At 42.4% G+C, this 12,144-nt stretch overlaps 1 protein-coding gene across 3 annotated transcripts in view; it reads right to left on the bottom strand.

Moving 5' to 3' along the window:
* itpr2 (inositol 1,4,5-trisphosphate receptor, type 2) overlaps positions 1-12,144 on the bottom strand; it is a 295,275-nt gene that overhangs the window by 36,085 nt on the left and 247,046 nt on the right. For 2 of the 3 annotated variants that reach the window (XM_068004673.1, XM_068004674.1), the window contains exons 50-52: positions 11,943-12,107; positions 9,112-9,310; positions 8,845-8,931 (exon numbers count right to left, since the gene is read on the bottom strand). In XM_068004673.1, coding sequence (XP_067860774.1) covers positions 8,845-8,931; positions 9,112-9,310; positions 11,943-12,107 — 451 coding nt within the window. The remainder of the gene's footprint in view (positions 1-8,844; positions 8,932-9,111; positions 9,311-11,942; positions 12,108-12,144) is intronic. The other variant, XM_068004675.1, reaches the window with a different exon arrangement.

Raw genomic sequence — 12,144 nt, 5'->3', positions numbered from 1 at the left:
CTACTCGTTTACTGTTTACATTCCTGTAGAAGACTTTTGGATTCCCTTTTATGTTGTCCACCAGTCTATTCTCATACTCTCTCTTTGCCCCTCTTGTTTCCTTTTTCACTTCCCCTCTGAATTTTCTATATTCTGCCTGGTTCTCACTTATGTTATCAACTTGACATCTGTCATATGCCCCCTTTTTTCCGTTTCATCTTACTCACTGCCTCTCTTGTCACCCAGGGAGCTCTGGCTTTAGTTGCCCTACCTTTCTGCCTCGTGGGACCGTGCCTAGTCTGTACCCGAATCACCTCCTCCTTAAAGTTATTTGTTATTTATATTAATGATTTGGATGAGAATTTAGGAGGCATGGTTAGTAAGTTTGCAGATGACACCAAGATTGGTGGCATTGTGGACAGTGAAGAAGGTTATCTAGGATTGCAACGGGATCTTGATAAATTGGGCCAGTGGGCCGATGAATGGCAGATGGAGTTTAATTTAGATAAATGTGAGGTGATGCATTTTGGTAGATCGAATCGGGCCAGGACCTACTCCGTTAATTGTAGGGCGTTGGGGAGAGTTATAGAACAAAGAGATCTAGGAGTACAGGTTCATAGCTCCTTGAAAGTGGAGTCACAGGCGGATAGGGTGGTGAAGAAGGCATTCGGCATGCTTGGTTTCATTGGTCAGAACATTGAATGCAGGAGTTGGGATGTCTTGTTGAAGTTGTACAGGGCATTGGTGAGGCCACACTTGGAATACTGTGTACAGTTCTGGTCACCCTATTATAGAAAGGATATTATTAAACTAGAAAGAGTGCAGAAAAGATTTACTAGGATGCTACCGGGACTTGATGGTTTGACTTACAGGGAGAGGTTAGACAGACTGGGACTTTTTTCCCTGGAGAGTAGGAGGTTAAGGGGTGATCTTATAGAAGTCTATAAAATAATGAGGGGCATAGATAAGGTAGATAGTCAAAATCTTTTCCCAAAGGTAGGGGAGTCTATAACGAGGGGGCATAGATTTAAGGTGAGAGGGGAGAGATACAAAAGGGTCCAGAGGGGCAATTTTTTCACTCAAAGGGTGGTGAGTGTCTGGAACGAGCTGCCAGAGGCAGTAGTAGAGGCGGGTACAATTTTGTCTTTTAAAAAGCATTTGGACAGTTACATGGGTAAGATGGGTATAGAGGGATATGGGCCAAGTGCAGGAAATTGGGACTAGCTTAGTGTTATAAACTGGGCGACATGGACATGTTGGGCCGAAGGGCCTGTTTCCATGTTGTAACTTCTATGATTCTATAATTATAGTTTGACAGTAATATTATTGCCTATTCATATGTTACATCGTGCGGATTCCCAAGGTTACAACTGAGCCAATTGTCTTTTAGCAAGAGGGAACTGCTCCTAAAGTGATCAAACTGTAAATGATTACGAGTCTTTCTTTCTTTTGTTCTCTATAAGAACTACCAAAAATGGGCTTGTTTTGGATCAGTAGTTCAGTGTGCAAGTAAAAAAAATTAAGCAACTTAAAAATGATTATATTTAATTGCATTTGTAGAAAGTCGATGCACGTAGCTTGGAGATCCTCTCTTGCATTACTGAAAGCAGAACTGTTCTTCATTCTTCAACTGTCTGGTGCCACGCAAGTCAGTTGTAACTCATGATCAACCTTGTGAAACTTCAACTTTTCAACAGAGAAATGAGCAAAGGTGAGACAGTCGATTTCCGGATTGGCTAATCAACGTCTGGAACAAAATGACTGCAGTGATCTTTAACAGGAGGTCATGTTCTATTGCAGAAGTGTTGTCTATACCAGACTATAAGAGCCGCTTGCTTAACTTACATCTGTTTACAAGTTTTGAGCGAACGTAACTCATGTTAATAATGTGAGGCATTCTGCTTTTATTCCCTTGATAAACAAATTGCTCAATTGAATTTCATTTCAGGCATAGTCTATGTTTTAAGAAAAAAGACTTATATTGATATAAAGCCTTTCACGACCTCAGGACATCCCAAAGCGTTTTACAGCCAATCAAGTACTTTTGAAGTGTAGTCATTGTTGTAATGTAGGAAACCTGGCAACCAATTTGTGCACAGCAAGATCCCACAAATAGCAAATGATCTGTTTTTAGATGTTGGTTGAGGGATAAATATTGGCCAGGACACCAGGGAGAACTCCCCCGATCTTCTTCGAAATAATGCCATGGGATCTTTTACATCCACCCGAGAGGGCAGATGGGACCTCGGTTTAATGTCTCAGCTGAAAGACGGCACCTCCGACAGTGCAGCACTCCCTCTGAGAATAAGATTAAGGCATCCTAATCTGATCTATAAAAGTATTGTTTACTGTCACACAATAAAATGGGTACAACGCAATGTACCGCAAAGGTAACAATAACTGGTGATCATTTTCAATCTTCTGTATATACTATGTCTACATAACAGTGACTGCACTTCAAAATTAACTCACTGCATGAAGGGATGGCATTTTGATGTGAAAAGACACCATATCAATGCAAGTACTATTTACTATTACTGATCTCATTAAAAAGATTTATTGCTCAAGAACAATGTTCTCAAACTATTAGTTGATAGAATGCTAAAGCACCTGCAAGGTGAGGTTAGAGGTAAGTGGAAATTATATCCGGGATTTCCAAACACAAGTGAACTCTGACAGGATTTTCATCAAAAAGCAATGGTTGGAATTCACCAATCCTTTCTGCTGGAATGTGGGCACAGATTTAAGCGTAGAAAGGGTAAGATCCCATAGATCTGCAATGAGTTTGCTCAGAACCAGAGTCATAATTAACTGCCAACTGGACCCTTTGCCCGATTCACTATCACCCGTTTTGCAATACTGCCCTCAATGATTTTCTACCCCAGTGACTGAAGAGACGACTTCTAAGTACTTTAAAAGATGGAGAACAGATGGACAACACAGTAAAAAAAAAAGCATATGGGATCCTCGGTTTTAGAAATAGGGGCATCAAGTACAAAAGCAAAGAGGTAAATACTAAATCCGCATAAACCATTAGGCCACAGTTAGAATACTGTGTCCAGTTTTGGGCGGCATACTTTAGGAAGGATGTCAAGGATGCCATGGAGAGGGTGTAGAAGAGATTCAACAGGATGATACCAGGGACGAGGCCCTTTACTTATGAGGAGAGACTAGAGAAACTTGGCTCTATTCATCAGAGAAGGTTACGAGGAAATTCGATATCAAAATGAGGAAAGCTTTTGATGAGGTAAGGAAGGGGAAAACAAATTTCCGCCGGTCTGTGAGTCGGTAATTAGAGAGCATAAATTGAAGCTCACCACCAACAGAACAAAGGCTGAGGTTAGAAAATGTTTTTTTTTTTGCAGAGTTGGTGGGACATGTACCAGAAACAGCAGTGGACGCAGAATCCGTCGAGCTTTAAAGTGGATAAATATTTGAAAAAAAATTCTAAGAATATGGGGAAAGGATTGGACTCAGAGAACCGGGACAGGCACGATGGGCCGAATGGCCTTCTCCTGTGCTGCAATAATTCCATAATTCTACAAAGTTTCTGTAGAACGAGACTAAGATTTCACTGTGGTGCTGAGGTCTGAACGTCCGGCTTCCCGACACAAAGCCACAATCTTAGGAGTTTCCATTTAAGAGGAAGACCTTTGGGTTTTTTACCATAGGACTTTAAATCTGAAGATAAACAGTACGATATTCCAGCGAGGTTATAATACAGTGTAGACCTCATGAATCAATGCTCCCCGGAATTCAGATACTGAGGTCAATGCACTCGCAGGAATTTCCTTTCACTAAAATCCTTTTCAACGCAATCAAGATGAAGGGGCCACTGAGCTTCGAAAACTGGAAACAGTTGATTCCTGATCAGAAGCGACAACGGGGTAGATCTTGACTTTGTGCGAGAGTGTAATACGGGCAATAGCGAATCGAAAGCCCGTTTTACATCTCTCCCCATTTTTATTTCCATTGACTTTAAGGTGTAAGACGGGAGAGATGTAAAACATGCTGCTGATTCACTATCGCCCGTTCTACACTCTCACACAAAGTCTAGATCTACCCCAGTGCCTCTTTACTGGAAGAGCAATAGCAACAGCAGGTTGTAAAGCTGTGTGCATGAATTAAATTTCGTTTTCTAAAGGGTCTGGACGATGGATGGAATTTTTACGCAGCATGAGATTATAGAAGGCGGCATGATTCTCACACCTAAAAGTCCTGAGAATCACCAATTTCCCCTAGCTCACACTACGGCCGCTGGCCCACATGTGACCCCCAACATCTGGCAAAGCATTTCCTGAAGCCTAGACAACTCACTCCCATGGATTTAAGACCTCTTATTCACTGGGTTGTCCTGCTCGAATCTTGTGGGCCTGGAGGTTTGGAAAGGGCTGTTCTGAGCACTGCTGCCTCATTGTTGGATAAATCCCAATTCCAAACACCAAATTATGTTTTATCAGCAATTAAGAGTTCTATGGAGAATTAATGGGTATGTTGATTTAAACTGCGTATGTTGTTTCCAAGTCTCCATCGTAGCGCACAAAAGTCAACAACAACTTGCATTTATATAGCGCCTTTAATGTAGTAAAACATCCCAAGGCATTTCTCTGGAGCGATTATCAAACAAAAAAATTGACATTGATCCAAAGAAGGAGACTATGGGCTAGAAATTGGGCCTTCTAGCACCTGTTGTTTCGGCGCTACGCAGCCTCCCGAACATCCAAGATGGTGTCTTGGACGCGCATGCATGCTTCCAGTGTGACATGTGCTGGACACCATCTTGGTAAAGGGTTTAGCGCATGCGCAAATGACGAATGCCGGCAGCGTGTAAAGTAAAGAGAAAATGCGTTTGATTTAAAGTGATAGACACCATTTTGGGATTTAATGCTCCACTCAACGCACTGTCTTAACCACTGTCTTAATCTGAACGTGTCTTAGAGTGCCTGGAGGACCCTCCAGCAGCGTTATTTAAAGGGACCGTGCAAGATTTAGTTGCTGGAATATTGCTTCTGGTTGCTGATGCATTTGCAACTGTTTTTGGAGTCTCCGATACTTGATCACTAGGACGAGAGGACATAGCCTAACATTTAGAGCCAGAATGTGCAGGAGTGAAGTTAGGAAATGCTTCTACACGCAAGGGTGGGAGATGTTTGGAACGCTCTTCTGCAGATGGCAGTTGATGCTAGCTCAATTGTGAATTTTAAATCTGAGATTGATAGATTTCTGAGAACCAAGTGTATTACGGGATATGGGGCTAAGGCGGGTATATGGAGTTAGGTCACGGATCGACCACAGAATCATAGAATGGTTACAGCACAGAAGGAGGCCATTTGGCCCGTTGAACCCATGCTGGCTCTCTGCAAGAGCAATCCAGCTAGTCCCACCCCCCTGCCCTTTCCCCAAAGCCCGACAATTTTTTTTCTTTCAAGTCCTTATCAAATTCCCTTTTGAAAGCCACAATTGAATCTGCCTCCACCACCCTTTCAGGTAGTACATGCCAGATCATAACCATTCGCTGCGTAAAAAAGTTTTTCCTCATGTTGCCTTTGGTTCTTTTGCCAATAACCTTAAATCTGTGTCCTCCGGTTCTTGACCCTTCTGCCAATGGGAACAGTTTCTCTTTATTTACTTTATCTAAACCCTTCATGACTTTCAACACTTCTATCAAATCTCCTCTCAACCTTCTCTGCTCTAAGGAGAACAACCCCAGCTTCTCCAGTCTATCCATGTAACTGAAGTCCCTCATCCCTGAAACCATTCTAGTAAATCTTTTCTGCACCCTCTCTAAGGCCTTCACATCCTTCCTAAAGTGCGGAGCCCAGAATTGAACATAATATTCCAGTTGTGGCCGAACCAGTGTTTTATAAAGATTCATCATAACTTCATTGCTTTTGTACTCTATGCCTCTATTTATAAAGCCCAGGATGCTTTTTTAACTCCCTGCCACCTTCAGCAATTTGTCCACATACACCCCCAGATCTCTCTGTTTCTGCACCCCTTTAGAATTGTACCCTTTAGTTTATATTGCCTCTCTTTGTTCTTCCTACCAAAATGTAACAGTTCTCACTTCTTGGCATTAAATTTCATCAGCCATGTGTCCGCCCATTCCACCAGCCTGTCTATATCCTCTTAAAGTCTATCACTATCCTCCTCACTGTTTACTACACTTCCAAGTTTTGTGTCATCTGCAAATTTAGAAATTGTGCCCTGTACACCCAAGTCATTAATATGTATCTCATTGATCCCGTGATCACATTGAATGGCGGAACAGGCTCGAGGGGCTAAATGTCACTGCCACTTGCTGCCTCCTGATATGCACCACCTTCTCCCGAAAGAAAGCAGGACGTGTGTCTGGGTGATGTGCCTGTCATGGTTGAATAGCTGCCAGTGCGTGTGGCCTGTGAGTTATGGGTGTGCGGCTTGCAACAGTGGTAATGTGTGAGGGTGAGAGGAAGCATCTGATTGGAAGAGTTGAGTACTGATGGAAAGAGTTTGTTGGTATGTGGGTGATGGGGGTGCAGTGTGTGGAGCAGTTGGTAGAAGACACCACTTGACAGTTGACCTCACTCACCTTGACCACTCCTGTCAAAGCATTGAACTTCTTCCTGCACTGCATCCATGTTCATGATGCTGTGTGCCTGGCATTGACTTCGTCCCCCGCTGCCTCCCACTGCCTTTTGTGCATATATTTGAAGGACCTCTTGCCCCCCCACCCCCGGATATAGGATGTCCCTCCTTCTGTCCAACTCTTGCACCAAGACCTCTAGTGCATCAGCAGAGAACCTTGGTGCACGAACTCTCACAGGCCTGGTATAAACTCAGATCGGCAGATTAGTGAAGTCTGGCATGCAGATTGGAGGATGTGGGATTTAGTAGTTCGCAACCTTTATTCAAGGTTTTAACATAACTCATCAGTTTGTAAACATAGGTAAGGGACCTGCATTTGTGTTTTACATGTGCGCTGTCTGATCTCCATTCAGACTACGTGCAGACAGCAGACTGTTATTTTTAGCAAATAACAGGTACCGGCTACCTTTAAAAGATTTTGGCAGGCTATTTGAGAGTCAGTCTGCCTTTAAGAGATTCAAGCTCCCACTGCTGGTGGTAAGTGCGAATGTCATGGAATCGTAGTGACAAGGTTTGGATTTTTCACATGCACGAGGTAAGTTCTGTGGTAGTACAAATGTCTCGTCCTACCTGCGACGGGTTGACCAGGCGTGGGTTAATCACGTAATGCGATGCCCGCGTTTTTGGGGGTTAACCAGTTTAACCCCCATTAGAATAGGTGACCAAAAGCTTGGTCAAAGAGATAGATTTTAAGGAGCGACTTAAAGTAGGAGAGAGAAGTAGACAGCTTTAGGGAGGGAATTCCAGAGCTTAGGGACTAGGCAGCTGAAGACACGGCCCCCGATTGTGGGGGGACGGAAGTCGGGCATGCGCAAGAGGCCATAATTGGAGGAACACGGGTTCTCGGAGATTTGTAGGGCTGGAGGAGGTTGGAGAGATAGGGAAGAGTGAGGCCATGGAGGGATTTGAACACAAGGATGAGAATAACAGAAAGCTTGGACACCCCACTCTATCGTATCCTAACGCACGTGGAGTTTTTGTCTGATAACGCTTCTGTGAAGCACCTTGGGACTTTTTCTACATTAAAAGCACTATATAAATGCAAGTTGTTTTGTATAAACAAATAAGGAAGAATAACTGTTAAGTGGCCAGTTGGACAGGTTTTGCCTGGGATGGATGATTAAAATGCTGCTGATAGGAGAAAACAAACTGAGGGACAGATCCAGGGTGAAATCTTAAATGTAGCAATGACTTTAGGCAGCCTTGGGGTTTACAAAGCCAAAACAACGGCACCCTATCCACCAGCTTAAATATCCACTCCCTCTGTACTGTGCCTGCAGTGTGTACTAACCACAGGGTGCACTGCAGCAACTCTTCGGCAGCACCTCCCAAACCCCGTGATCTCCACCACCTAGAAGGACAAGGGCAGCAGATGCATGGGAACACCATCATCTCTAAGTCCTCCTTCCAAGTCACACACCATCCCGACTTGGAAATATATCAGCCGTTCCTTCATCGTCGCTGGGTCAAAAATCTGGAACTCCCTACCTAACAGCACTGTGGGAGAACCGTCACCACACGGACTGCAGCGGTTCAAGAAGGCGGCTCACCACCACCTTCTCAAGGGCAATAAATGCTGGCCTCGCTAGCGACACCCACATCCCAAGAATGAATTTAAAAAAACAAGGAAACAGTCTTAAAGAGGCAAGATGACATATTTTCCTCTGGATAAAATTACATAAAACTTTTTCCACTTAACTATAATTATAGACCAATGACAAACTACAACAAGAGTTTTCTTTAATGGTACACAGAGACAAAATCTAACCCATGTCTCATGCTATCCCACGAGGATAACTGTGCATTTATTTGTAAGGAGATCATATAGATGAGGAAGATTAGGTGTAAGAAGGGGTGTGAGACAAGATTTGTAAAACACAGCAAATACTTGTCACATCCCCTGTGTGACAAATTGGCAGCTAAACGGGATGCTTCCTTCTTGAAAGAATTATGTAAAAAGTTTTAAACAGCACTGAAAAACAACACATCACAGACTGCAGTTCCTTAATGGCAGGCTTCACTAATACCCTCTACATTCCAAAAATGTAGCATTTTCCTAATTAGTATTTTAAAGATGCCTCTCCTTAAACTAGCTATATTATGCGTGTAATGAGAAAAGGGCAGATATTGGAAGTTTTTAAAATTCTAGCTCCCTCGATTAGGGGAAATTTAAAGCAACACAAGGCTGTATAAACTTCTTTTGCCCTTGTTTTATGGCACGTGGCCTGGTTTACCAACCTGCAGCTGCAATGGATGATGGAGAACAGTTCTCCTGACATATATCCTCCTTATTGTTCAAGGGTGAGCTGTATGTGCTTTCTTGGACTGTATATAAAAAAAAAACAAAAAAAAATGTGTCGGACTGCAATTCATTTTAAGGCTGTCAAGTGTGATTTGCATTTATTTGGCACCTTTAATGTAGAAAAATGTCCCAAGGTGCATAGTGTACAAGAATTCAAATTATTATTACAATGCTGCCTTGTTATAGGAAAGAAATTAAGTTACCTCTTAGAGGGGTCTTGTTCTTCTCCAGTCGGTCAACATCCATGATGAAATCATCTTGTAGAAAGAGGAATCCCACAATGGAGAAGAGATAGACAAGGATAAGAGCCAGCACCGCTGTCAGAATAATGGACCGTCCATTGCGGGTGACACTTTTTATGACATTAAGCAAAGTTTCTTCCTTGTAGACCACGTCAAATAGCTGGATAAAAGAAAATTCAATAATTCAATGAATTATTAAGGGAAAAACACAAAAAAAACTTTTAAAAAAAAGCAAGGTAACTCCCAGTTCTCTGAAAAAGAGTCTTCTGTACAAAGGCACAGTTCAAGAGCCAAGTGACCCAGACATGGTTAAAGAGGGACTGTGCTCCCACAGGTGGGATCATCATTTTGTGAATAGCTAGGGTACTATTAGCAAGCAAAAGGAATTTTGTATCAACGTGGCTTCTGATTGATTGTATATTGAAGAGGAGACATGTCCTTACCAATGGGAATATGTATCCTGGAGATCAATGGAGCTCAACTCCTTCCAGATGGGTCTACACAACAAACTCAGGTTCAGAACGGGATGGCATGGCAAGGTTTGCACAGTTTTGTGAACCAGTGCAACAACAGGGCTATGGAGAGAGCAAGGTGGTGGGATTTATTTTGGATTGCTTTTTTCAAAATGTCAGGCCAATGGACTGAGTGGCCTCCTTCTCTGCCGTAAACCTCTACGCTCCAAACATCCTACGCTGCCCGAATTCGCTAAAAGATACGGGAGTGGGATTTATACGGCTGGGTGACCAGGAAGAAGAACTTATCTGTAGTTTTCCTTCTTGGGTTCTGAAAAGGGACACCCTGCAATGGCTGTTCTTTGTAACTCCGGTTAATAAGTGTTGGTGGATAATTTAACCATTTGGGCATCACAGCCGAGGAAAATTTGATTTTGTAGAATCTGTAGAATCATGGTGGTGAACTTAGTCATTCCACTGTAGTAATGAGGGAGTTTAAAGGGAAGTGAAGGCTGAAGGAATACTTTGGATCAATGATCTCTGCGCTTAACAAGAATGCAAGACAGGTATTGACTTGTACACTTGATATAACTAATCTCAAGTCTACAAAGCTGACACAGTCCATGGGTTGACTGTTGAGAGAACTGAATTACAAATCAAACACATTAACAAATGATTCACATTCACTTTTAATATACACGAGGACAAGAGTCAGGAATCCACGAAAACCAATTCCTCAACCAGACCCAAGGAAACTTTCTACATATTCTGCAATTGGAACTTCAGTACTACTGAGGAAATATTGTATTCAGACATACTTCCTTTTTATTACAGCTTAAACATTAAACATATATATATATATATATATATATATATATATCTATCTATCTATGTATCTATCTATCTATCTATATATATATATATATATATATATACACATATATATATATAAAAATTGATCCAATTCATCTGCACAGGAGTTGTTCGAATGGCTGGACCACTTCAAGATGCCATTTGTATTAAAATGGGTTAATTTCTCTTGGGGAGGGGAGTTTGCAAATTGACCCCTGGAGCCAGAACATTCAAGGGCCTGGCAATCCGCAAATTAACAGGCTACACAGATCCCTCGAGTATAGAAGTTTATGGGGTGATCTGATTGAGGTGTTTTAGGATGATTAAAGGGTTTGATAGGGTAGATAGGGAGAAACTATTGCCTCTGGTGGGGGAATCCAGAACAAAGGGGCATAGCCTTAAAATTCAGGGGTGATGTCAGGAAGCACTTCTTCACACAAAGGGTAGTGGCAATCTAGAACTCTGCCCCCCAAAAGGCTGTTGAGGCTGGGGGCCTATTGAAAATTTCAAAACGGAGATTGATAGATATTTGTCAAGCAAGGGTATTAAGGGACATGGAATCAAGGTAGGTAGAGGGAGTTAAGATACAGATCAGCCATGATCTAATTGAATGGGGAAACAGGCTTGAGGGGCTGAATGGCCTACTCCTGTTCCTACGTTCCTAAACTTCCCTCAGTAACAGCATATAGTTTGCAATTCATCTGTTGAGATCACTTCTCAACTCAGCAGTAGCCTCAAAGGGATAGGCCAAGCTAGCAGCTAATCAAAGAATTACAAAGAATGCACACCACAGACACAGGCCATTCAGCCCAACAGGTCAATATCAGTGTTTATGCTCCAGGTGAGCCTCCTCCCACCCTTCTTTATCTCACCCTATCAGCATATCCTTCTATTCCTTTCTCCCTCATGTGTTTATCTAGCTACCCCTTAAATGCACCTATGCTAGTTGCCTCAACTATTTCTTGTGGTAACGAGTTCCACATTATTACCACTCTCTGGGTGAAGAAGTTTCTCCTGAATTCTCTATTAGATTTATTAGTGACTATCTTATATTTATGGCCCCAGTTCTGGTCTCCCCCGCAAGTGGAAACATCTTCTCTACGTCTACCCTATCGAACCCTTTCATAATCTTAAAGACCTCCATCAGGTCACCCCTCAGTCTTCTCTTTTCTAGAGAAAAGAGCCCCAGCCTATTCAATCTTTCTTGATAGGTACAACCTCTCATTTAAACATTAAAATTAACAACCATGAGTCCAGACTAACCATGAGCAATGCTATGGGAGATTGGCCTGGATTATTACCTGGCTTTTTGCCTCTCTCAGGTGATTACATGGTGGGGTGGGGAGTGTATGTATCGAGATGCACAAGACATCACATTTGTGTGGGACAAGCTGGATGGACCAGTGGGTCTTTTCCTGTCTGTCAGTTTTGGTATGAAATCAGCAAGAATAGATTTTTTTTAAAACAAATGTTGAAACTACCACTTACCAGGAAACTGTAGAAGAATTCATGGGCGAAGAGGCCAAGCATGCAGACAATGACATAGGTCACATGGTATAAAAACTCCACGTCCATGACCACCGCCTTATAACCACGAGTGAATGTACCTCGATTTCCAACAAAACTGACCAAGAACACGATTTTATTGCACAGCTAAAGAAAACAGGAGAGTGAGAATTCATTACATGCA

This window comes from Heptranchias perlo, chromosome 24, assembly GCF_035084215.1.
Source record: "Heptranchias perlo isolate sHepPer1 chromosome 24, sHepPer1.hap1, whole genome shotgun sequence".
Lineage (NCBI taxonomy): Eukaryota > Metazoa > Chordata > Chondrichthyes > Hexanchiformes > Hexanchidae > Heptranchias > Heptranchias perlo.
Note: the sequence above shows the minus strand (reverse complement) of the source record. Positions and strands in the feature narration are given on the sequence as shown.